The sequence below is a fragment of the Delphinapterus leucas genome, chromosome 10 (assembly GCF_059928025.1).
Source record: "Delphinapterus leucas isolate spDelLeu-1000000601 "Yukka" chromosome 10, BTC_Dleu_Yukka2, whole genome shotgun sequence".
Taxonomy (NCBI): domain Eukaryota; kingdom Metazoa; phylum Chordata; class Mammalia; order Artiodactyla; family Monodontidae; genus Delphinapterus; species Delphinapterus leucas.
In genome coordinates, this window is record NC_143138.1 from 60,865,942 (window position 1) to 60,892,627 (window position 26,686).

The 26,686-nt window shown below is 44.9% G+C and overlaps 2 protein-coding genes and 1 long non-coding RNA gene across 4 annotated transcripts in view; 1 reads left to right on the forward strand and 2 right to left on the reverse strand.

The window, feature by feature from the left end:
* Positions 1-25: 25 nt before the first annotated feature.
* ZNF619 (zinc finger protein 619) lies at positions 26-14,643 on the reverse strand. The gene is given in 6 exon segments (XM_022563643.2): positions 26-4,339; positions 4,341-5,088; positions 8,677-8,790; positions 9,747-9,873; positions 13,740-13,822; positions 14,374-14,643. Coding segments are annotated over 5 exon segments (1,704 nt in total). The 5' UTR covers positions 13,761-13,822; positions 14,374-14,643; the 3' UTR covers positions 26-3,645.
* Positions 14,644-17,036: 2,393 nt separating this feature from the next.
* Positions 17,037-20,490, reverse strand: RPL14 (ribosomal protein L14). The gene is made up of 6 exons (XM_022563699.3): positions 20,401-20,490; positions 19,793-19,894; positions 19,104-19,198; positions 17,726-17,825; positions 17,578-17,631; positions 17,037-17,365 (listed from the first exon to the last, which is right to left on the reverse strand). Exons 1-6 carry the CDS (start codon positions 20,401-20,403, stop codon positions 17,084-17,086), a joined length of 636 nt encoding a protein of 211 aa, XP_022419407.1. The 5' UTR covers positions 20,404-20,490; the 3' UTR covers positions 17,037-17,083.
* Positions 20,491-25,124: 4,634 nt separating this feature from the next.
* Positions 25,125-26,686, forward strand: part of LOC149748256 (uncharacterized) — a 349,957-nt gene continuing 348,395 nt past the window's right edge. For both annotated transcript variants that reach the window (XR_016394713.1, XR_016394714.1), the window contains exon 1: positions 25,125-25,912. This is a non-coding gene — a long non-coding RNA (uncharacterized LOC149748256). The remainder of the gene's footprint in view (positions 25,913-26,686) is intronic.

The following is a 26,686-nucleotide window of genomic DNA, read 5'->3' on the forward strand; positions in this document are numbered from 1 at the left end:
GGTTGAGAGTCCGCCTGCCGATGCAGGGGACACGGGTTCGTGCCCTGGTCCGGGAAGATCCCACATGCTGCGGAGCGGCTGGGCCCGTGAGCCGTGGCCGCTGAGCCTGCGCGTCCGGAGCCTGTGCTCCGCAACGGGAGAGGCTACAGCAGTGAGAGGCCCGCGTACCGCAAAAAAAAAAAAGATAAATTGCCCAAAGATTCCAGGCTGTAGGGAAAAAAATATCCTTAAGTTATCTTCGTTGCCAGGAGACATACAGCAATAGAAATGAGGGAAAAGATTGTAATCGAAGTCAGCAACAGATACCTTTTGGATATTTGCCCCCTTACCACAGGGTGGGGCCCCAGCAGCCTCATTACACTGTATGAACCACCCCCCCAACCCCCCACCAGAGGAGAGTAGGCCAGAAGTGAACACCGAAACTGGGCAATTCAGACTCTCCTAGGAATTTGGAATTAAGTCTGGGAGAGTCTCAATTCGGGCTGGTCCCTGGAGTGGAGTTGTAAACTGTAGGACCTGTGGCAACTTCTGCCTTGTGCCTGGGGATGAAGAAAATAGGAATTCCAAGAGGGGAGAGGAGATGGGAAGCGAGGAGCCTGCTGACACTCAGCCCAACTGTGCCGCCTGTGGTTCTGATTGCTTGGGTTTCCAGCCCCCGGACCTCCTGGCTGCAATCTTGCCCTTGGATGTCAGGATGCACACAGGAGTCCTTATAATAAATTAAGTATATTTTAGTTAATTCAAGTAGGTCTCTGCTATTCTGAAACAGAGTCCTACATAACGTACTAAGCCAAGTCACTGGTAAAGGTAAAAGTCTCAAAACTGAATTAACTCAGGTAAAATGACACCCACATACCTTTCCAGAGGGAAGCAGGCAGTCCTCATGCAAATTGGGGGGCGTGGGGCAGTCAGCTGGTTATAATGTTATTTCACTTTCAGAGAAAATAGAAACTCCTGAAAGAATACTAAGTTTTTTTAATTTATTTAATTTACTTTTGGCTGCATTGGGTCTTCATTGCTGTGCATGGGCTTTCTCTAGTTGCGGTAAGGTCTACTCTTCGTTGCGCTGTGCGGGTTTCTCAGTGTGGTGACTTCTGTTGTTGTGGAGCACGGGCTCTAGGCATGCAGCCTCAGTAGTTGCGGTGCACGGGCTTAGTTGCTCTGTGGCATGTGGGATCTTCCCGGACCAGGGCTCGAACCTGTGTCCCCTGCATTGGCAGACGGATTCTTAACCACTACACCACCAGGGAAGCCCCAGAACACTAAGTTATGTGTGAGTTTATTTTTACACGTGTCCTTTCTGTGAGCTACATTATGGCCCTTTTCAAAAAAACTCCTGAGTGTCTAATTAAGTGCCAGACACCTGGCAATGCTGGTCCCTGCATCAGAAAGGACAGCACGTCGCTCACCTTTCAGCACCTAGTAGGTGCTGTGGAGGCTGTGTAATAACATTCAATTAACAACAGGAAAAAGCTCTAAATGCCTGTTGAATTAATGAATAAAGGAAGAAATAAATGAGAAAATAAAAGTCACCAAAGTCAGAAACCCATAAATCTCTTTGTTGTGAGCACTCAAAAGCCACTTTCAGCCCAGAGCAGATCTGTTTACTTTTCCCTCACTCCTTGCTTTCTTCTCATGGTATAATCTGCTCCCTTCCAAACTATATTTAGAAGTTCCCCTTTTCTGAAGTCTGGCTAGTTTAGAGTCTCTCACCCCCACCCTTCCTTGCTATAATCCTCCCAGGTGCCCTTCCTTGCTATAATCCTCCCAGGAGCCCCTTCCTGTTTAATGGTGTTTTAGGAAAATAAATAGGACAAAATTTACATAGTTACACACATATATGTACACACACATACATATAGATACACACATATTACATATAAATATATATTATGTTTTTGACACACACACACATACACACATATATATGTGTGCATGTGTCAGAAATATGTATGATAAAGAAACCACAGTTATTGTCATTTTCCTATATTTTGATTGCTTTTCTTAACAATGATTCTGGATGAGGCATCTTTGCATATTCTGGAAGCTCTGACCACAGCTGGGTAAGTAAGTTTGGTTTCTGCCTTTTAGTCCCCTGAATTCTATGTATTGCACAAACTTTATCAAGGAATAAAAATAAAGAAAATATCCTTAACATCCTGCCAACCTTTTAACTTTCTCCCTGTGCTGAGGGAGCTTTTTGGGGTAATAGAACTTTTCTGTATCTTGGTTACACAAATGTATTCAGTTGTCAAAACTCACCAAACTGTATACTTTAAAAGGGTGAATTTTACTGTCTATAAAGTATATCTCAATAAGCCTGACCAAAACCAAAACCAAAACCATCTTTCTTTGCCCACCCTTAGAGACAATTTTATGGTGTTATAATGACAATGTATGTATCCTTTTCTTAGTACTTATCCCCATGTAATTATTTAAAGTACCCTTCCACGTCACTACACTGTCCTGAAGCAGTGATTCTGAGAAAGGTCAGGGCCTCTAACCACTGGATGGACAGTGTGGCCAAGCCAGTGAGATCATAACATCTGGTAAGATTAGCGTCCTTTAAACTCTTCTTTTTGGTGTTACCAAAGTCGTTCATTAGGAAATTAATTCAAAAGCACCACCCCTCACAAATGAATGATAGGGGACATGGAGTAGGTGTGATAACAGGCTGAGGCACATATGGTAACTGATCAGGAATGAGCTCTCTTCTAAGGCAGGAGCTACAGCAAGTCACTGTTGGGTTTCTCTTCTCCTTCCCTCTGGTGTTCCCCAGAGTGATGCCAACAGCATCACCCCATGTATAATTTAGATATACACCCAGGCACCTGCCCTCAATTGCACAAGCCCAAGTCACTTTTTGTACCTACATAGTTGAGTGGGCACTAAAAGTAAACAATGATATGGACGGGAACAGCAAAGAAACCCAAACAGAAAAAGCACATCCCCTTTCAATCATATTCTTGTCACTGATTATTTCCTTGCACTATAGCTTAGTTACACAAGATCCTCATAATGGTCATTATCAAGGTAATAGAAAATCCAAGGCTCAGATTCCCCACAATGAAATTTGCTACTGGCCCCACCAAATGGTGCTCCTTAAATACTGAAGGTAATCATTGGATACTTTTTCTGATTACTTCCTCCCACAGACTCTGCGTTTTCCCTACTTGTTGAATTACTATGGCTCATCTCATTGTAATGACATCCCCCTAAAGCCCAAAATGTTCTGCCAACTCTTCCAACTCTAGTAGCCCCAGAAGGCAGGAGCAGACTGATGGTAGGCCAAAACTGGGCATGATAAAGAGCAAATACTACAGGGAGTTCCCTGGTGGGCTAGGGGTTAGGATTCCCGGCTTTCACTGCTGTGGCCCGGGTTCAATCCCTGGTCAGGGAACTGAGATCCTGCAACCTGTGAGGCATGCCCCCCCCCAAAATATATATATATATACTACCGTTTGCTACCCGGGGGATAGAAGAGGGTAATCAAACACGGTCCTTAAGCATGAAACTTAAATGGAGCTGGGAAAACAATAATGATTTACTTATGGAAGACCAGAAGAGTATCATTAAAGACATGACTAGGAGACCAGAGGAAAGTCTGCTACCCTAGGGAAAATGGAGTTGAGAACATGAGGGAGCTCAGGGGGAATGAGATAAAGGGTTCAGGCTATGAGGGGATGACTTCCCAGGAGAAGCAAGATCCTGAAAGAAATGCATGATTTGGACAGGTGAAGACTTGGCCATTTCAGATGAGGGGAGCAGAATGAAGAGAGGCACAGAGGGAGGAAGCAGCACTGCACGTGGAGAAGACGGGGGAGACCCTGGCATGGCTGGGGCAGGGTTCGCATGTTGGGGAGGCGGAGGGGAGAGCACTGAAGTGGGGCAGTGGGGCTTAACCAGGGACCGCTCTGTAACTTGGGCAGGTTTCTTCCTAGTATGCAGTTTCTGATGCTGAATGAAACTTGCGCTCCATTTGAAAGATTTCCCGCACACCTTACACTCGTAAGGTTTCTCCCCAGTGTGAACTCGCTGGTGCTGAACCAGGGTGATTTTCTGATTGAACGCCTTCCCACACTCCTGGCATTCATAAGGTTTCTCCCCGGTGTGGATTCTCTGATGTATTATAAAGCGTGAGCTACAACTGAAAGTTTTCCAACATTCATGACACTTATAGAGTTTTTCCCCAGTGTGGAACCTCTGGTGTTGGAGAAATACCGAACTCCGGTGGAAAGCCTTGCCGCACTCTTTACATTCGTAAGGTTTCTCCCCAGTGTGGATTCTCTGATGCTGAATCAGGACTGAATTCGAGCTGAAGCTTTTCCCACACTCCTTACTCGTATGGCTTCTCCCCAGTGTGGATTCGCTCATGGATGACGCAGTCATAGCTACACTGAAAGGCCTTCCCACATTCCTTACATTTAAAGGGTTTCTCCCCAGTGTGGATTCGATGATGCCGGATAAGTTTTGAGTTGTAGCTGAAGGTTTTCCCACAGTCCCTACATTCATAGGGTTTCTCTCCCCCATGGAGTTTCTGATGCTGAAGGAGGTGGGCGTTTTGACTGAAGGCTTGTCCACATTCCTGGCACGGGTACGGTTTCTCCCCAGTGTGGATTTTCTGGTGCCGTGACAGTTTTGAGTTATATCTGAAGGCTTTCCCACATTCTTTGCATTTGTAGGGCTTCTCATTCGTGTGAATTCTCTGATGCTGGTGAAGGTCTGAACGTTGGTTGAAATATCTGCCACACTCACCACATTTATAAAATACCTGTTCTCTAGGGAGGCCCTGCTTTGCAATGAGATGTGTGTGGACACCACATCTTCCTTCCAGTTGTCTGGCTATCTCTTCTCTTTCAACAGTGGAAGATGTATGATCCTGGACTGGCAAATCTGTGAAATCGCCATTCTTTGAGTTTGTTTTCTTCCCCGTGTCATACAGTTTCAGCTTCTCTAAGCTGTTCTCAAAGTGAGGGTGCTGGGGAACATCCACCAGCAGTACCTCCATTATCGGTCTGTGTGACTCTGGTCCTTTAGAAATGCTCAGCTCTGGAGTTTGCCCTCCATTCTCAGTCTTGGTTTTACAACCTAGCATGATAAAAAGAAAACATAATATAATTGAATCACATTGCTGTACACCTGAAACTAACACAACACTGTTAATCAACTATACTCCAATATAAAGTAAAAATTAAAATAAATAAATACACACACACACACAGATAAAGTGAAGGGACGGAAAAAGATATCCCATGCAAGTGGAAACAAAAAGAAAGCTGGAGTAGCAATACTCATACCAGCTGGAGTAGCAATACTCATACCAGAGAGAATATAGTTTAAAACAAAGACTGTGACAAAAAAACAAAGAAGGGCATTACATAAAGATAAAGGTATCAAAGAAAAAAAAAAGGAAAAGAAAAAAGAAAACATAACAGTCACTTATTTATGCTAGAAGGAGAAAGGGATTAAGCAGTACTAGCTTTCCCAGGACATATATACTTTTTGGAGGGAGACATAGCCTCCTGATGGTGCCCTGAAGGAACAGTTAAAAACACTGGAGGTGGGGCTTCCCTGGTGGTGCAGTGGTTGAGAGTCCGCCTGCCGATGCAGGGGACACGGGTTCGTGCCCTGGTCCGGGAAGATCCCACATGCCGCGGAGTGGCTAGGCCCGTGAGCCATGGCCGCTGAGCCTGTGCGTCCGGAGCCTGTGCTCCACAACGGGAGAGGCTACAACAGTGAGAGGCCCACGTACAGAAAAAAAAAAAAAAAATACTGGAGGTGGAGAAGGAAAGCAATGGCATTAAGACAACAAAACCAGTGCAGACAGCAGAAACTGTTAATGGAGACGAATGGAAGAAGAAAAATGGGAATGGGGTGGAGAAATTGCTGGAATAGAAAGGAATTAAGAAAAGTAGAGGGAGGGAATCCCCTGGTGGTTCAGTAGTTAGGACTCAGTGCTTTCACTGCTGTGGGCCTGGGTTCAATCCCTGGTTGGGGAACTAAGATCCTGCAAGCCACACAGAGCAGCCAAAAAAAAAAAAAGGGAAAGCAGAGGGAGCTGAGGTAGAGGAAGGAGATCTCTGAATTACAGTAAAGAGAGCTGGGTAAGCAGCTCTCATGCCACACAGCGTCCAGAGGGCTGGGAGATGCTGTCCATAACAGTGGATCTCAAGGCCCTGTCAAGGCAAGAAACTCTAAATGCTTTAGAGTATTCTGTAATCTTTAAGGAGATGTGCTTTATAGCAAGTCTGACTGGGGCAAAAACGGTTTGTACCACTGCCGGTTGTGAGGGCTTCATAAAAGTACCGTAATTTCAAAACCTATGTGCTGTCCCCTGGGAGAGAGACTTACCCATGAAAGGAAAAAAGACATGGCTAGTCAAGACCCTTCTAGGACTGGAGAAGGCAACTGGCGGGCAAGGGGGACCCACACTCTCACTGGTGGCACTACAACAGGGAAGCCGTTTTTGCCTTTTCAGGCACCAAAAGTGAAACTTCTAGCTTAGTGTTTCTTGAGTTATTTTGACCATGACTCACTCAGTACACACATGCTTCCACACAAAAACGTATACACTCGTACAAAACTGAAACAGAAACAAAAGTTTCGCAGAATGATACCCTTAATAAGAGTAATGAACGTATGACAGATTTTATACAAGTTTGGTCTATTTTATTTAAGCCTAGCACAGTCTAGTCTAATTTTTAAATGCTGAGCACAACTCATTGAGGAGTTGCAACCCAGAATTTTAAAAACACAGTTCAAGATTCTCAAGAACAGTGGTCCTCAAAGTGTGGTTCCAGGACCATCATTATCTGGGAGCTTGTTAGAAATTCAGGTTCTCAGGCCCTACCCCAATCTGCCAAATTAGGCTCTCTGGAGGTGGTGTCCAGCAGTCTGTGTTTTAACAAGCCCTGCAAGTAATTCTGATGCACACTAGGGTTTGAAACCCACTGATCTAGAAACTAAAAGAGACAGTTGGAGGCTGTTTTTTCATGGTTTTAGGCTGTACTGTCTGATTAGGTGGTCACTAGCCACATGTGGCTACCTAAATTTAAATTAATTAAAATGGAACGAAATTAAAAATTCAGTTCCTCAGCTGCATTAGCCATATTTCAGGTGCTCATGTGGCTAACGGCTACCATATTGGAGAGTGCAGATATGTAACACTTGCATCACTGTAGAAAGCTTTACTGGACAATGCTGGTTTAAAGCTGCTGGCAGGCTAACTAAATAATGTGTAGCTGTGGCAAAGGGAGACACTGACAATTGCAGGTGGGTCCCTGGGAAAGGGTTTCATCAAGGTCACCTGAAGTGCTGGAGTCAACCTAAAGGTACTGATGAAAACAGAGTGTGGGTGAATAATAAAGGGGCATTTGGTTTACAGAGGTTCTGAATAGCATTAGCGATTGAGAGAGTATAAGAACAGGGCCAATTGAATGAGAAAGGCTATACACCAAATCTCTGGATGGTTCTTTACATTTACTTCAATTCAATATCTTTCAAGAAAGGAAGCCACTCATTCCCAATCATGCTTTCTGCAAACCAACCAATACTTCACATTAATAGAATGAAAGAAGAGAATCGTATGATCATCTCAATAGATATAGAAAAAGCATTTCGCAAAATTCAACATCCATACACGATAAAAACTCTTAACAAATTAGGCATAGAAAGAACATATCTCAACATAATAAATGACATGCCCACAGCTAACATCATACTCAAGGGTGAAACGTTGAAAGCTTTTCCTCTAAGATCAGGAATAAGACAAGGGTGCCCACTCTCACCACTCCTATTTAATACAATACTGGAAATCCTAGCTAGAGAAAACAGGCAAGAAAAAGAAATAAAAGGTACCAGAAATGGAAAGGAAGAAACAAAATTGTCTCTATTTGCAGATAACATGATTTTATATATAGAAAATTCTAAAGACTCAACAAAAAACTGTTTGATCTAATCAATGAATTCAGTAAAGTTGCAGGATATAAAATTAACATACAAAAATCTGAATAATTTCTATAAACTAACAATGAGTTTTCTGAGAAATAACGAAATTGATCCCATTTACAACATCATCAAAAACAATAAAATACTTAGGAACAAATTTAACCAAGGGAGTGAAAGATATCTACTCAGAAAACTACAAGGTATTGAGGGAAAAAAAAAATCAAAAGACACAAATAAATGGAAAGATATCCTGTGTTCATGAATTGGAAGAACTAATATTGTTAAAATATCAATACTACCAAAAGTCATCTATAGACTCAATGCAATCCCTATCAAGATGCCAAGAGCATTTTTTACAGAAGTAGAAAAAACACTCCCCAAAATAAACAGGCTTTCTTCCAAAAGCTAATTTATAACTTAGTGTTCAGGAATTCATAAACATTCCATTCTCCTGTACAGTTTCACACACACCCATATAAAATATTCTTACAGAAACAAGTTCTTACTCTATTCTGTTTATATTCTTAAGTTGACCAACAGAAACCTATTTTCACTACAAAAGGTTTGAAATCCTTTAGTTTTACAAAGAAAAATGACAGAAAATGAAATGTTTGGACTCGTCTTTTCCAGTTTGGGTCTGAAACTCCAGCAAGGGAACCTTTTTCATGTTAAATCATTAAAAGACCGAAGGAGGCAAAGCTGAAGAGGAACATGGTAGGTTCTGCTTACCTGTGCAGACACCTCTCACCTCTCTCCTGATGGGTGTCCAGGGATCCAGGCCCCCTGGTGCTTTCCCTCGCTCCAGCTGGAATATCAGATCTGGTTTGGGGAACGGAAATGCTGCTGAAGGAGAAAGAAAAGGAACAGGAAGCTGAGGAGAGTCTCCTCTGACCCCTCTCAGCCCACCCTCTGCTTTACCAGGTGGAAAAAGAAGTGATGTTCTAGGAGATGAAGTGAGGCCAGTATGGAGAGATTCTGGGGTGTAAGGAGGGCTCAAACTGTTTTGCTCAGGAGGAAGTTTAGTCTGGCTCTGAGAACAAAGGAAGTTCCCATTGTCATTGGAAGTGTGTATGGGGGAGCCCCAGGAGACTCTCACACAGAGGAGATGGGGCCAGAGTCTCCTCCAGGGAACTGAAAGAGTGAAGGAACAAACATGGAACCTTCTCAGTGCTCTGTGCCCAGAGCAAAGCCCCTCCCAGGAGAGTTCCCACAGGGAAAGAGGGGAAGTCTTTTTTTGGCCACACCTTGCAGCTTGTGGGAATCTTAGTTTCCCGACCAGGGGCTGAACCCGTGCCCTCGGCAGTAAAAGCATGGAGTCCTAACCACTGGACTGCCAGGGAATTCCCAAGAAGTCTCGTTTAAAACCAAAGTGACGACTTCCCTGGTGGTCCAGTAGCTAGGACTCCACGCTCCCAATGCCAGGGGCCCGGGTTCGGTCCCTGCTCAGGGAACTAGATCCCACATGCTGCAACTAAGAGTTCACATGCCACAACTAAAGATTTCACATGCAACTAAAGATCACGCATGCTGCAACTAAAGATCCTGCATGCCACAACTGAAGATCTCACATGCCGCAACTAAGACCTGGCACAGACAAATAAATAATAATTTTTAAAAAACACAAAAAAACCAAAGTAAACCCAGATCTTTCTCCAGCAGCTACTCCTACAACTGGGGATTGGGGAGCTCAGCTCATGGAGCATCAATCCTGGTAGTATTAGAGATCCCAGATCCATTAAGGAGGAAACCAGGAGCCCACAATGGCAAAAGCTGAGTTTTAGGAAGGAAGGAGGACTCACCCAAGGAAGTTACGTTTGCATAATTCTCCAGCATCACCTCCCTATACAGGGTCCTCTGCGCAGAGTCCAGGCTGGCCCATTGGTTCCGGGTGAAGTACACGGCCACGTCCTCAAAGCTCACTGATTCCTGAAACAACAGGTTCCTGCTCAAGCCCTGGATGGGACAGAGGGAGCGGCCTGAACTCCAGGGAAGAATCTCCTGGAGTCCATGGCTCTGAGCCCTAGGGAGGGTGTGTACTGGGAAGAAGAGCCACACAGCACCCCAGTCAGGCACAGCCCTCAGCCAGCATCCGCATTTTCAATGTGCTTGCCTCTGGGGTCCCACTACTGTCATCCCAAGCACACAGTGCAGCACCTACTGCTGTCTGCCTGGTGATCACAGCAACCCTGCGTCTGCTTCCATGGGCTGGGTCCATCGTTCTGGCATGTTTTCTAAAATGACCACAGCAGGTATCTTTTGCCCAGGCTCCACCCATTCTGAAGCCCCCATCAGGGCCTCCCACTCAGTTCCTCTCTGGACGGCCCCCTCCATATCTTTTAGTATAGACAGAGGGGCGATTCTTCCTCTTCCCAACATCTTGCCTTATTAGGAAGCTGTTTGTCCTATGAAGGCAATGTCACCTTCTCCTTTCCTAACACATCTGACTCCAGGGACAGAAAGGCAGTCTCCATTCTTCAACATGGACCTGTCCCTGATCACCTAAGCTCTGCCCGACCTGCCAACACTGTCCTCTTCACCAGGTGTGTCTCTTCCTGCCTCTCACTGGGGCCGTTTCCACCTTCCCAAGGGAGAAGGAAAGTCATAGCTTGTTTAGGCCATTGTGCCTTGTCCCGTGTCAGTTACTTTCACATCAATTAGCTCAATCCTTAGAACACATCTGTGAAGTCAGAATTATTATTCCCATTTCTAGATGATGGGGATCAGTGATAGTAAGCACTTTCAAATAGACAAAAGTGAGACCTCTTTATCTGAGTATTTATTACAAGGTTGAATAAGGAGCAAAAATTTCAAAATGAACTGACCACTTACATAAATTAGTCCTACTATAATATCTCTCCCTGAACCACACTGTCACCTATCCCAGTCTGTCATGACAACAACCGTCTCTTTGTTCTTAGTCCCTTATGGGTGGAAGAAATAACCAAAGAAGTATCGGAGCCATCCGATACTTTACAAGCCATCATTATAAAGATTGGTTCAGACAAGAACCATCGCTGGATGCTAAATCTAGGCGGAAATTTTGATGAGAAGCAGGATATGTTCATGCTCTTAAATGTTTCCCAACGGATTTATCAGTTGCAAGGGGAAAATAATAACTGTACAGTGAAGAAATCAGATAACACCTTGACCAGGAAATCTAAACATGGCTAGTGTGACTGATGAACTAGATTTCTAATTTTAATTTAAATAGGCACCTGTAGCTAGTGGCTCCCTTACTGAACAGTGGAGAGAACAGACACTTTGCTGATCCTGAATGTAATATTCTGTCTTTACTTCCTTGAGAGTCAACAGCTGAGACCATGGTCCTGATCTTCTTCCTTCACATTATGGCTTCCACCCTCCTCTCCTCTCTAATTATCGACGCATCCTTCGTTCTTTGTTCTCTGCAACATTCAGCTTCTCAACATCCGGCTCCATCTCTCATCACTCTGCTTTGGTCCTTTGCTAGTACTTCCTCCTTCTCCATTATTAAATCAACAGCGTTGCAGATTCCTCTCTGTGGGAAGCAGATAACAGAGCAGCACAGCATGACGGCTAACAGCACAGACTTTAGAGCTGTGGTTCTCAATGGGGGGCGGGGTGGGGGTGATACTGTGCTCAACAGGGAATATGTGGCAATGCCTGGAGATGGTTTTAGTTGTCACAACTGTCGGGTGGTGGTGATGCTACTGGCACCTAGTGGGTAGAGGCCAGGGATGGATGTTACTGTGGGGGACACAGGAGGGTCCCCCACAGCAAAGGGTTACCTGGCCCAAAATGTCAACAGCGCTGAGGTTGACAAACCCTGCTCTAGAGCCAGACTCCCTAGGTTCAAATCCCATCCCTATAGCCATTAGCTGTATGAACTTGGATGAGACACTTAATTTTTGTGCCTCAGTTTCTTCATTTGGAAAACTGGGATAATAGCAGTACCTAGCTTATGGGGCTCTTGTAAGGATGGAATGAATTAATATGTGTAAAGCAAACATCACCTGGCACATGATGTTATATAAATCTCAGCACTTATTACAACCACAGATGAGATTAGGGGAACTTCCTAAAAGATTCCAAATAACAAATGTTTCTCATAGAGACTGGAGCAAAGGCTGACAGTCATATCTATCTATATATCTATCTATCTATCTCACCTCTAAGAGGTCCTAAAAGAGAGCAACTCAGCTGAGAGGTTTGAGTTTTTAGCATCTCTTCTAGCTGGAATGCATATGACAGCTGGAAATCAAGCAGCCACCTTGGATCATGAAGTAACCTTTGGCATGAGAGCCAGTGCTAGGACAGTGGAGCAGAAAGACGGAAAGAACATGGAGGACTTCCCTGGTGGTGCAGTGGTTAAGAATCTGCCTGCCAATGCAGAGGACACGGGTTCGAGCCCTGGTCTGGGAAGATCCCACCTGCTGCGGAGCAACTAAGCCCGTGACCCACAACTACTGAGCCTGCGCTCTAGAGCCTGCAAGCCAGAACTACTGAGCCTACATGCCACAAGTACTGAAGCCCGTGTGCCTAGAGCCCGTGCTCTGCAACAAGAGAAGCCACCGCAACGAGAAGCCCGCACACCACAACGAAGAGTAGTCCCCACTCGCTGCAACTAGAGAAAGCCCGCACGCAGCAACGAGGATCCAACACAACCGAAAATAAATAATTAATTTTAAAAACGAAAGTAATTTATTAAAAAAATAAAGGACCTGGATGTGTGATGACAGTGGAGCTGCCACACTAGCCCTAGGCTGCCTCTCCCAGACTTCTTTGCTGTGAGAGAGAAGCTTCTATCTTGTTTAAGCGACTGTCGCTTGGGGTTCTCTTAGTGGAAAATAATCCCCCATGACTACTATAGTCCAGACAAAGCACTTGGAGAGAACAGACTGTCCCCAAAGTTGTTTAAACATTTCCTGACACAGAACGAATGTTGGCTTAAGTGCTGAAACAGAAGTGGATGGTCCAGTGTCCAGAAAAATGAACCAAGTACACATTGCTCTTAAGTTTCTGGGATGGACCTTTCTCATTATATGATACATCCATTACATGATATACCCAGCTTTCTCATTACATGATGTAGCACTCTGGAGAAAAATTTACTGAAATTATCCTGTACCACTAAGAAAACTCTGGAGGGAAAACTTCCTCCAATGCTGCATGAATTTGTGCCAACAATGGATACAGCCTCTTACGCAGGTTAAGCTGCAGTCTTTGCAATGGGCTAGAGGCACTGGCTTCAGCTCCAAACTCAGCATTCCTCCAAGAATTCACCTCCTTCATCAATCCACATCCTCCAATGCTCCCTGTTTGGGCTTCATTGCACCCTGACTCCGTGGTCTGCAGAGTAAACTCCTCTTATGGGCGTGCCTGTTTAATCTTAGGAGGCAGCCTTCCTCTGTGTATTGTCACGCAGACTGGCACTCCCCAAATTTTAACTTGCCCATTAATTCCCCAGATATTGTACAAATGTATCTTCTGACTCAGGAGATCTGAGGTTCTGCCTTTCTAATGAGCCCCCTAGTAAGACCAAAGCTGCTCATCTGTGCACCGTACTTGCAGTTTGCATGGACGTAGATTCTCAGTTTCTAGGAGAATTTCTTGGCCGGTGCTCCCCTCTTTCCCAACCTGATCCTCCCAAGTTTATCCTACTCTCCCTCATCAACTCCCCTAACACACTCCTTTGCCACACTCTTTGATGGATGCAAAGCTAAGCACAGGACTGTCCAAGGCAGGCTATGGGTCCTGTAAAGCCCTTTCATATCTGTTTTGAATATGGAAAGCTGGAAGAAAGCTCAGCTCACCTGGGACCATTTCTGGAGCATGGCTGATGACCCCTGGCTTCGTGCGGTGCCCTCTCTGTTTGGAAAAGCAAGAACCTGCAGAGCTAAGAGGAGAAAGAACCACAATGAGACTGACCCTGTGTTGTTTCCCACACTTGCCACCTCTTCCTCCCTCAGTCTCCTCGCCACTATCCTCGGAAACATACTCTTAGGACACTGTGGATGGCCTCATTGCACCCTCGCTAGGGATTCATGGTGTGCTGCAACTGCTCCTTTGTACACTCTATAAATTTGCCTGGTGAGGATGTAAATTCCTAGAAAGAATCTCTGAAGCAAGAGTCAAGGACTGCAGTGTATTCATGGTTTTTAAGAAAATCCCTGACCCACTGTGAATGCATTACTAAGTAGTCTGCACTGAATGCTTCTACTGATCATGAATGGCAGACTCTAAACAAGCTTCTGGAGAGAAAGTAGGGTAAAAGGGGTCCGTGGACCTCTGCACCGGCTGCGGAAAAAAATGCAAGGGGTGTTCCGACCCCGGGAGGAAAAGCTAAGACGCTCAACGTCCCAGTGGGCGATGCGGACCGGAGACCACATCCACATCTGGACACTCCACCCTGGGAAGCAGGCGACCCCAAACGTCACCTGACCCCACCTTGAGTACCGCGAATCAGAGGAGATCCGGGCGGCTCTTCGAGGCAGGAAGGTCTATCGCGCCTCTCCGGCAGAAGGCTGGGACCAGGCTCGTGGCGCCCCGAGGGCCCCTCCGCAGCGAGTGCCAGGTCCTGACGCCCGAGCTCCGGATGGGGAGGGCTGGGCCACTGGGGAGCAGGGTCGCGTAATCCCCAGCCGCTCGCTGAGTGCCGGCAGCCCAGCCGAACAGAGCCAAGGCGGAAGCGCTCCGGGACGGCGCCCTGGGCGCCTCTCTAGGAAGCCGGGAGGCTGGCCCTTCTCCATGGTTCCCCCAAGCCAGACCTCAGACTACTGCTCCCGCACCGGCTCTTTCCTATGGCTGCTCACCCCAAGTTGACGATCACTTCCTCAAGGACAGTTACCACTTGTGATGACGTTATACTTCTTGTGATGCTTCGAGTTCTGGCGCTAAGATTTGCTAGCAGCAACTTAACCTAATGCATGTAAAGCCCCATTCTCCCACTTTAGTGGCTGATGGCCTGGACTGTGACCTAAAATCATGAAGTCAGGGGTCTGACTATCCAGGTTCAAATCCTGTCTCCACCATTTATTCACTGTATGGCCTTGTGCGAATTACTAACCTTTTCCTCAGTTTTTCAGTTGAGAATGGTAATAGTTCCAAACTCATAAATTCAATGGATTAACTGACTCAGTCAATTCATGCAAAGCACTTATAACAACTTCTGGTTCTAAACTATCACACAGATACAGGCTGTAATACTGTGATTTAACAAATACATATTTGGGGAATTCCGTGGTGGTCCAGTGGTTACGACTCCTCGCTTCCACTGCAGGGGGCGCAGGTTCATCCCTCATCGGGGAACTAAGATACCACATGCCACGCGGCCAAAAAATTTAAAAATTAAACAAATTTTAAAAAAATGTTTGGTCTTCACTTCTTTCTGACACAAGAAGTTTCTAAAATCCTTGGAGTCTCCGGAGTAGTGAGACTGCCTTTGTGTTTCCTGGTAAGTCAGCAGCTGGGGGCTCCTAACTTCGGGGGTGACAGTTGGGGGGTCCTCGTCACCAGAGGAATCCACCAGGGGACTGGGACCACGTGGCTTGAATGCTAACCCCCACCGCCTGGAGCAGAGAGGGGCTGGAGATCTAGCTAATCACCAATGGCCAATATTTTAACAAACGTGCCTACCTAATGAAACTCCACAAAAACTCTCAAGGGATGGGGGGCTCAGAGAGCTTCCAGGATGAATACATGAAGGTGCTGGCAGGGTGGTAAGCTAGTGAGGGCAGGGAAGCTGTATGCCCCTTCCCCCCACACCTTGACCCATGCACTTCCACTTGGCTGTTCCCTAGTTTTATCTTTTGTGACAAACTGGTAACGTATTTCCCAGTTCTGCAATGAGCCTTAGCTGTAATAAACTGTTAAACCTAAGGAAGGAGTCATGGGAACTCCAATTTTCAGCTGCACAGTGAGAAGTACAGGAGGCCTGGGACTTGCAATTGACGTCTGAAGTCGGGGCAGACCCCTTAACCTGAGGCTCACCTGGGTAGTTAAGGGTCAGAATTTAACTGAAGTGTGAATTACAGAAATGGTGTGGGGGAAAAAGCAAAACAAAAAAACCCATACATTCGCTATCAGATGTGCTGTAAAAACTCATAAGCACACAATAAAAATACTTTGACAAGCAAGCATTCAAAAGTTTATTACTCATGAATGCTACCTGGAATACTAGAAAATGCAGTTCATGAAACTTAAAAAAAAAAAAAATTAATCCAAGAAAAGGTGGGACAGAAGCACTAGTGGTAAACCAAGAGACTAGTAGAAGACATCACTTATTTACATCAACATCAAGACTACCAAATGGCATCACCATTGCCACTTTATTTTGGACTCTTGTCAAGGTAAGGAATACGGCCAAGCTTGACACCATCTGACCTTCCCACTCTTGTTGCCTGGTTTCATTCAGTTCAACAGCACACGATCTGAATCTCAGGTATCACTCCATTTAAAAACACCCTATGGCTTCTTACACCCCACCTGCCCAACACAGACCCAACAACTGGCTTCCAGGTCCAGTGGTCTCTGGCCAGTCCTCTATATTCCTGAGGTTCATACCACCCTTCCCCTTACACCATCTTTCTTTTGGGTGGAAGCTGAAGATTCCACTTTAGACAACCCCCTCAGACAAGGACAGGTAACCCAAAATTGCCTGTATTTCCTCTATCACAGAAACTATTACACTGTATCACCTGCCTATTAATACCACCAAGCAAAAATGAGCTGTCCTCCTTGTTCCAGTGAGGCTCAGAAGCCAGCTTTTGATTAGAAATGATTGGGAACCAGAAACTTTAAGGAACCAATGTATAATGTATTTGTTTTCCTAGTTCATTTTTATAAGAAAATTTACTAAACTCGAGCATCAAAAGCAGCTGGGATTTTACTTATTTATGGGAAATATATTTGTACAAGGGAAAAAAAATTAACCCAGTGGTCTAATTATCACGATTTCCCATGAGAACATTACTTATGACTGTGTGATGACTGAGTCTGGGCAGAGTGGGACTAAGGAACTGATTCTCCAATGACAACATTAACAACCCTACCATCAATCTGCCTCATAACCCCGGCCCCAGTAACAGACTTTAATCCATACATTAAACAGATTTGCCAGCATGTCAAAAAGAACCTTTATTCTGTTTATAACAGCCTCTTATGCTTTCTTGCCACATGCCTTTGGAGCAGGTGCTTTCTGGGCTGGAGCTTTCTGACACTTCTGAGCCTTTGGAGGAGGTGCTGCCTTCTGGCCTGCAGCTTTCTGGGCAGGAACCTTCTGGGCTGGAGCCTTCTTACCCGCAGCAGTCATCTTTTTTGCTGGAACCTTTGCAGCAGCTGCTGTAGCTGCCCCCTTAGCAGCAAGTGCTTTCTTGGGAGAAGCCTTCAGGAGAGCTGCCTTTTGAAGTTTCTTAACTTCAAGCTTGATTAGTCTGTTCCTCTGAAAAATTTCAATAGAAATGTTTATCATATATGCATACAAAACACATATCCATCTTATATGTATGGAATATGTATGTATAGAAGACAACCCTTATGATGTGTAAGAGTCCTATAAGTCAACTTTGGTCTGTAAGCTTAGGCAAGCAGAATTAACCAGACAAACAAGTTTAGCGTTAGAATACAACAATCCTGAATTAATTAAAAACTTACCATTTTCCTTGCCTTCATGACTTTATAACGATCAAAATCTGTCATCTTGGCTTTCTGTTAAAAAAAAAAAGAAAAAAAAAATCTCTGTCATACCACCTTCTAATCTTCCCCAGAAAAGGTCCAAATTCAAATGACTCTAAATCATTACCTTTTCTCTGGCTTCAATCTTCTTGGCCCACCTTGTGGCTGCCCACTTTGCATTGATATCTGCCTTCTCCCAGGCTTCTCGGACATACTTCTGGCGGGCACTAGAAAGAGCCAATACCATAGATTAAGAAATCATCTTTGGGACATTCTTGGTGGCCCAGTGGCTAAGACTCCGTGCTCCCAATGCAGGGGGCCCAGGTTCGATTCCTGCTCGGGGAACCAGATCCCACACGCATGCCGCAGCTAACACCTAGTGTAGCCAAAAAATAAAATAAATAAACAGATAGATATCATCTTTGAAGCCACACAGATCCAAGGACAGCTTTTCATCCTCTGAAAAAGCGCAATTTATACCCCTCAAATTAAAAAAGCATAAGGAAAATGCCAAAAGAACCCTTCTCATTTTTTCTACTTCCAGCTCTAGTTGTCTCCATAGAAAACACACCACCTGGCACAATGTATCAATATCTTTTACTTGTTTGAACGGTGTTCACTAAGCCAGGATGTCTTAAAATCTCAAACACAATTTTAATAAAAATATGCAAACCATTCCACTTTGTGGGTTTAAAAATCACCTGATCATGTATATAATATCACTTAAATAGTGAATGTGTAGAAAGCATTTTCCTTTTCATAAAGAATGATGTAAAGTAAATCGTCATGCCTTATGCTTTTATTTTGTACAATAACGCTTATAAAGATTTGTGTTCAAACACCATAAAATGGAATTATAATCATTTTGAAACTCCTTTCAAATATCAAAACCCAGTATGCTTAGAAAATAAACTAGTAATATGTCACAGCACATATTCCATTGCAAACAACTGTCATTGCACAGCAACACACCATAGTGTTTAACTTCTATAACCTAAATCATGTCAAGAATCACAGAATGCCTTAATCCCTTACAAACAACTGGGAATAGAACCTCTTTGTGGCTGTCATAAGGAGATGATGTATGTTAAATACTTAATAGCCGACACATACAAAAAGCTCAACTAATGATAGAGTTGCAAGACACAATCGGTAGTTTTGTTCTGAAGCTAAAATGGACTAACATATGTTGGGGGAGCCACATATATAGGGAGGCTTTTGTTGTGTAAAACCTGAAAGAAAGGGGAACAAAAGAAAAAGGATGGGAAATCTGGAAAAAGGGAAAACCAGAGAGCTACCGGACCGCAGGGAATTTTAGAAGTAAATAATGCCTGTCCACTTCTACGATGTAAATCCCTCTTCTAAACTGCTCTCACTTTCACACTGCTTACTATGTTCTCAACAGAAAAACAACAAAATAGCAAAAACATTTCTAAATTAAAATAAGCAAGCTTTTGCTAGCATTAACAAAACTAGGGGAGGGGTGACGGTTGGTGGATAGTTACCTGTGTGGGAACTTGAGGATGAAGTCAGTGAGCTGCATGCATTTGAAAGGCATAGCCTGTCTCCTTACTTGAGTGCAAGGTCCATCCACCAAAGCCTAGAAGACGTAAAATCAAGGATCTCAGTGTAAAAAGGTAACAGCATCCAAAATGCAAATATTCTATACATTATTCCTTTCGGAATCATCAAATCCTTATATTTAAATTCTTTTCTTTAAAGGTTAAAAAGACTTAGCAACAGTAGCACAGCATAAAACCCAACTACATATAATTTAAAATTTTTAACCCTTGCATTCCCAACAAATAACTTTATGATTATTCACAGCCTTTGGTCAATCCCTCAGTTGTGGTGCTCTAATAGTGACAATAGCAAATAATGGCTTTCTGTGTGCTTGGCTTTGTTCTAAACTTGCTTTAAACATAATAACTGATTTAAACCTCACCTATGTTTTAGACCATAATTAGTTAAAAACTCTGCCTAGCTGAAGGAGCATAAGTATTACTCAAACCCAGCAGTACCCACCAATTCAAGTCTGTACTCCTAACCCCTATCTGCGTTGGGTTTCCTAAAATAAAGCTACCACCCGGAGTACTCCTATCCTAGGACGGCTGTTGGGACAATTACCATTATCATCTACACTGCATACCATCCACTGCCATGTGAAGCTGTGACACTCTTCCTTTGCACTTACCCTGTTCTGATCAATAACATCTACAATCGCGACCAGCCTCCCGGCATGAGGCCCAAAGGAGACGTAAGCCACGCGGCCAACCTCCACGAAGCGCCTGAACACCTAAAATTGAGAGGTGGAGGAGAGAAAATGATTAAACATACTCCCTAGTTTGCAAGGCTTTGCAGCTTAAAGGCAGCGTGGCTAACAACAGGGAAAAAGAATGTTGAGGGTAACACGCCCAGGTGCCATGAACTTAGACGAAATCCGCAGAGGCGGCGGCAAAAGCCAAGTTCCCGCTGGCCTACGGGGCCTGCACGGTCGGATCACCAGCCCCATCCCGGCTTGGCCCCAGTGGCCGGGCCAAGCGACTGGCCACACCACCGGTCCGACGCAGGCGGCCGAAGCGCGCACGCGTGGCCCAGGCAGCGCCAGGCCTACCGGGCCCCACACGCGCTCGTCGGGCGCGCATCCGGAAAGCTGCCAACTCCATGTCCTGCCCACCCGAGGACCCTCACCGCGCGCTACCTAAGACCCACTGGGCGCCATTCCGCGCCTCCACTCCCCAACCCAAGTAGAGATGAAACAGCATGGCAGGCAGACCCGGAGCCCACGACCGGGACACTCACCATATTGGCGGCGTTAGGGGAAAAGGAAGAAAGCCCACCCTACTGTGCGCATGTGTAGAAGGCCGCCCCGCCCCTGCGATGCACGAGACGCCGACGTGGGTACCGATTGGTTGGGACGTTCGCCCGTACGCGCACGCATGCTCACTGGGAAAACAAGCCGGAGCTCGCTGGAGCTTGCGGAGGCCGCGCTCCATTTCCCGGACTGGAATTGCTGGATTGGCTTAGTTGATACCGCGGGTTAATTTGTAGGGAGGTTGTCTCTTAAGACTTAAGGGTGAAGGCACAGAAGCTGTGCTTTCCGTTGTGACTCTGTCCTCATTCCTTTTGACTTCCTATTTTAACGTTCTTGCATCTTTCCTTCCGCTACTGAGTACGTTCTCTCCCGAATTTTGTCTAAATGTTACCGATGGCTTAATACTAGATTTTTTCTTTCCGTAAGTGACTCCAGTAATTTTATTAACCTTTCATCTTAAAATAATTCAGACTTTACAGAAAAGTTACAAAACTGGTACAAATAATTCCCATAAACGTTTCACTTACATTCCCCAAGTGGTAACATTTTACCATTGCTTTATCTTTTATTTTTTGAACCATTTGAGAGGAAATTGCAGACATGATGTTCCTTTATCTCTACACACTTAAATGTGATATTTCCTAAAAACAAGGACATTATTCTACATAATCAGTTCAGTGGTCGAACTCATTAAATTAATAATAACCTAGTGTTCGGGTGTTTTTTTGGCCACGGCACAGCTTGCGGGATCTTATTCCACGACCAGTGATCGAACCCGGCCCGGCAGTGAAATCCCAGAATCATCAGCCAGGGAATTCCTACATAGTCTATTATTTAATCTGCACTCCTTATTCAAATATTATCAGTTGTTCCATTTATGTCATTTCCAGCAAATGAAAAAAAATCTTTCTGGTCTATGATCTCATGAAGCGTTACAGTTTGTATTTAGTTATCACGTCTAGTCTTTAAAAATCTGTAGTAAATCTTTTCTTGTCTTTCATAGTACTGACATTTAAAAATACAGGCTAGTTGTTTTGTAGACGTTCTCTCAATGTGGATTTGTTGTAGTTTTCATCATGATTAGATTCAGATTATGCATTTTTTGGTAGAAATGACGTGCCCTTGATGCATCACATCAGAACGCCCGCAGGATATATCTTTGTCCCAATATGGCAATGTTAACTTTCATCCTTAAGGTGTTGATCATTGTGCTGACAATTCCCAGATGTATTTCAGTCCTTTCCTCTAAGCTCTCTGCCAGTGTATATTCCCAGGACTGTTCTAGCAGCTTTCTAAGTGACCTGCCTTCTCCATTGCTCCCTTTACTCTGTTCTCTGCTCACCAGTTAGAGGGATCTTTTTAAAAAGTAAATCGGATCACATCACTTTCTTTGTGTGTGTGTGTGTGTGTGTGTGTGTGTGTGTGTGTTTTAACATCTTTATTGGGGTATAATTGCTTTACAATGGTGTGTAGTTTCTGCTTTATAACAAAGTGAATCAGTTATACATATACATATGTTTCCTATCTCTTCCCTCTTACATCACTTTCTTTTTAAAGTACTTCAGGGAATTCCCTGGTGGTCCAGTGGTTAGGGCTCCACACTTCCACTGCAGGGGGCACAGGTTTGATCCCTGGTGGGGGAACTAAGATCCTGCAAGCCACGCTGCGCAGCCAAAACAGAGAAAAATGAAAAGACAACCCACAGAATAGCAGAAAATATTTGCACATCAAATATCTGATAAGGGACTTGTGTCCAGAATATGTATAAATAAATAAGTAAATACATAAAATATTTTAGTGGCTTTCTACAGTATTTACAATAAAATCTAAACTCCTTACTCTGGCCTACAAGGCCGTGCATCATGTGTTCCTATATCCAAACACATCTTATGCCATCCCTCCTTCACCATTGTGCTTCTTCAGCCACACTGATCTTGACCAGGCCACCAAGAACTGTCTTGTGCTGTGACTTTTGTACATGGTGTCTCCCCTGCCAGGAATGCCCTTCCCTCTTCATACTCATTGAATAGCAGTAGCAACTTTCGTCTTGTATTTTTTTCTAGATACCTCTTCTGAGACTTAACCTGACTACCTCATAAAAAAATTGCAGTTGTTCTGCTTCTCCCTTTTCTAGCTCAGCTTTTTGTTTTCCTTAGAGCTATCATCATAATGGCAATTGTTCAACTGATTTTTCCATTCGTTTAGGTTGTAGTTTTGTGCCAGTTGACATAAGTTCCATAAAAGCAGAACCTTGAAATCTTTTCTTGGTACAGTACCTGAACAGGGAGGGGCTCAGAAATTGGGTAGTCTTTATGCCTTGGTATCCTGCTTTATAATTTATAAAGCAGAAGGCGTGAATAAAAATATTCATAGCAGCACTTTCTTGGTAACAGCCCCAAACTAGAAACTACCCAAAGGCCATAAACAAGAGAATGGATAAATTGTGGAAGTTTGCAGTGATGGAGTCAACAGCAACTACATGGGAACAGCATGGATGAATTTATACCCAATACTGGGGAAAATAAACCAGACAGAGTATATACTCTGTGATTTCATTTATAGAAAATTCAAAACAGGCAAACTAATCTATGATATTAGAAGTAGTCACTTTTACCCCTGGTGCAGTCAGCAATGGCTGGAGGGGGAAGGGGGGTTTCTGAGCTGCTGGAGAGTTTCTTTGTCTGGGTGTTAGTTACACGGAGTGTGTTCAGCTTGTGAACTTTCAAATCTCTACCTTTATGATTTGCGCATTTCTTTCCCCCAAATACGTTTCCTGGCTGTACAACCAGAGAATCTTGATTTGCAGGTCTGCGGAGGGGCAAGGATCTGCATGTAATAAACAAGCTCTCCAAGTGGTTCATTGAACACACTTTGGGAAAGACTGGGATTCTCCAGTTACAGAATTATTTTTCTAGAGTTCACTAAATGGTTATGTCACACTGGTTTAAAGTCCTCCAAAAGTCCATTTTTATCACCTAATCTACAGGATAAAGTCCAAACTCCTTAGCCATTCAAGGCCTTGCATAATCTCACCCCAACCCCCATTCCTAGCTTCTTCTCTCTGGCCGTTCTGCGCCCCTCACCCCTAATCCCGCTATAGCTACGTTTCATGGCTTTTCATGCAGTCAGCCCCCCTCTTCCTAGAATGTGCTCCCCATCTTTCTCCCTGAAAAATGACAGTGCATCCTTGAAGAAGCATCTTTTTTTTTTAAAGGAAACCAGGATTTTCTTTTCTTTTTTTTGGTACGCGGGCCTGTCACTGTTGTGGCCTCTCCCGTTGCGGAGTACAGGCTCCGGACGCGCAGGCCCAGCGGCCATGGCTCATGGGCCTAGTCGCTCCGTGGCATGTGGAATCTTCCCGGACCGGGGCACGAACCCATGTCCCCTGCATCGGCAGGTGGACTCTCAACCACTGCGCCACCAGGGAAGCCCTTCTTTTCTTTTAAAATTTATTTTATTTTTTAATTTTATTTTTGGCTGCATTAGGTCTTTGTTGCTGTGCACAGGCTATCTCCAGTTGTGGTGAGCGGGGATACTCTTCGTTGCAGTGCACGGGCTTCTCATTGGGTGACCTCTTTGTTGCGGAGCACAGGCTCTAGGCGCGCGGGCTTCAGTAGTTGTGGCACGCGAGTTCAGTAGTTGTGGCTCTCGGGCTCTAGAGCACAGGCTCAGTAGTTGTGGCGCATGGGCTTAGTTGCTCCGCGGCATGTGGGATTTTCCTGGACCACGGCTTGAACTCATGTCCCCTGCACTGGCAGGCCGATTCTTAACCACTGCGCCACCCGGGAAGCCCATCCTTGAAGAAGCATCTTTTTTTTAAAAAAAAAAGGGCACACGTGTTCGAGCCCTGGTCCGGGAAGATCCCACATGCCACGGAGCAACTAAGCCCGTGTGCTACAACTGAGCCTGCGCTCCAGAGCCCGTGAGCCACAACTACGGAAGCCCACGCCCCTAGAGCCCGTGCTCCACAATAAGAGAAGCCACCGCGATGAGAAGCCCGCGCACCGCAACGAAGAGTAGCCCCCCGCTCGTCGCAACTAGAGAAAGCCCTCACACAGCAACAAAGACCCAACGTAGCCAAAAATAAAAATAAATAAATTTAAAAATATATATTTATTTATTTGGCTGCACCAGGTCTTAGTTGTGGCATGCGGGATCTTCGTTGCTGCATGCAGGATCTTTAGTTGCAGCATGCTAACTCTTAGTTGCAGCATGTGGGATCTAGATTCCTGACCAGGGATGGAACCCGGGCCTCCTGCATTGGGACTGCGGAGTTTTAGCCACTGGACCACCAGGGAAGTCCCTGAAGAAGCATCTTAAGACACCTTTCAAAGCAGCCCCAGGCGGTTTTCAGAGTTCTTCAAAGCTTCATTATAATGGCAAGATAATTCTCCAAGCAAGCCTTCTCTACCTCGCTACATCGCCGGCGTCCAGTAATAAGCAAGAACATCTTAAGCATCTATACGGTTCAAACGCAAGAGAACCAGACAAAGCACACGCCCAGGTCTGGTTGGCTACGCCCCTTCCAGGACACCCAACCGGCTCGTCCAATCACCGGGAGGAAGGGCAAGTCGGGGACGGCGCCAGGATCCAAGATGGCGTCCTGGCCCCACCCGTTATTTCGCGGGGCCTCTCCCTGCGGAGCCACGCCCCTGCCGTACGCCGTCCCTACGTGTCCAATCACTGAGAGGGAAGGCGGGTCAAGGTCCGTGCGTGCTACAAACATGGCGACAGGAGAACGCTCTAGAGCTCCGGTCTTTCGTCAGCTGTTGGCGTGAGCTGTGTTGGAAATTATGTTCCCCTGAAGCCGCGCGCCGCAGCGCCTGTCTGTGGCAAGAAGTGGACGTGAAGGGCAGGGCGGACGTCCTGCTTCGGGTTTCAGCGTTGAGGCTCCGAGCAGAGGGGTAGCGCTGATGTCGGCTCCAGGCCGGGCGATGCGGGGGAGGGCAGCAGCTCGCGCCCTTCCCCGCTGTTTCCAGAATCCCTGCGGGTGTCAGCGTGGCCAGAGCTGTCCACCTGTACACACTGGACCCCAGTATACCTGTCAGCTTCAACTGAGTAGATGTATCTCGGGTTTTTTTTTTTTTTCCCCTCAGTCATGAGGGATGGAGGCTTCAGTTTAGCAGACAAACTGTTTGTCTGGGGCCCAAAAGAGAAAAAAGTCTCAGCCTGTTCAAGAAATGAAGCAAAAGCTACGCAGAACCCTGACATCCTTGTTCCTGTAACCTTTCTGAGTTATGAACCAATCCCGGTTATGATGGAACTGGCATGGCCGTCATATGTATGCCTACCTGGCATGATATATTTAGGAATGAAAAATGCACGTTACTTCTGTGAAGTGAAAAAACTGCACAACCTAAAAGTTGAGAATTATTTTTTATTTGGTGGCTTTTCTGAGGACCTAAGCCAGGAAGACAGCCTCTCAGATCGCTTTGGGGGACTGCTCCAAAGAGGCAAGGGAGGAGCCAGGATATATACGAGTTTTCCAGCAAAAACCAGGTAGTGGAACATCAAAAGATTACTGTTAATAAAACCAAAAACAACTATACCCCAATTGGAAAAAAAAAAAAAAAAAAAAGAACAGACATTGCAAGTTAGTGAATTTAGGGCTTTTCTGTGTATGGGAAGTTGCAAGAGTCGGCTCATTGAAATTATTCCTTTGATATGCACCTTAGCTATCTAGGACCAATATACTGTTCTTTTTCCATCCTGAATCCCCTCAGAGTGCACAGTTGGGATGGCTTTAGTGGTTGATGGGTTGATGGCCGCAATAGCCTTTGTTTACTGATATGTCAGGCAACATTTTTCATTCACACATCTATTTTCAAAATTTTCATCTTAGGAGCCTGGAAGCTGAACGTGACAGGGTCCAAGCCCAATCAACCTAAGACCACTAAGAAGAGAGAGGGTTATAGGATTGTGGGGAGATGTGAAGTTTAGATGAAATTTAAATGAAACACTGTTTTGATAGACTCAAAGGAAAGCAGGACTTTCTAAAGTGGTCAACATCAGCCCTAGACAGCAAAATGAACCCATGGTCCTGTTTCTTTGAAAATGTTGTCCAGAAACCCCTTTTCTGAAGCTTTGCCCCTGGGTTGTAAATTGAAACTTTCATTCATACTGATAAACTGTAAAACATCAAAGTTTCTGAGAATCTTTGATTTTAGAGAGCAAAGTTTCTCAATAAGTAAGAAATCAGTAGTCACTCAAAGAAGAGGGTTATTATGACCCTTCATAGATGTAGCATTCATTGGCAGAAATATTGTTTCCTGT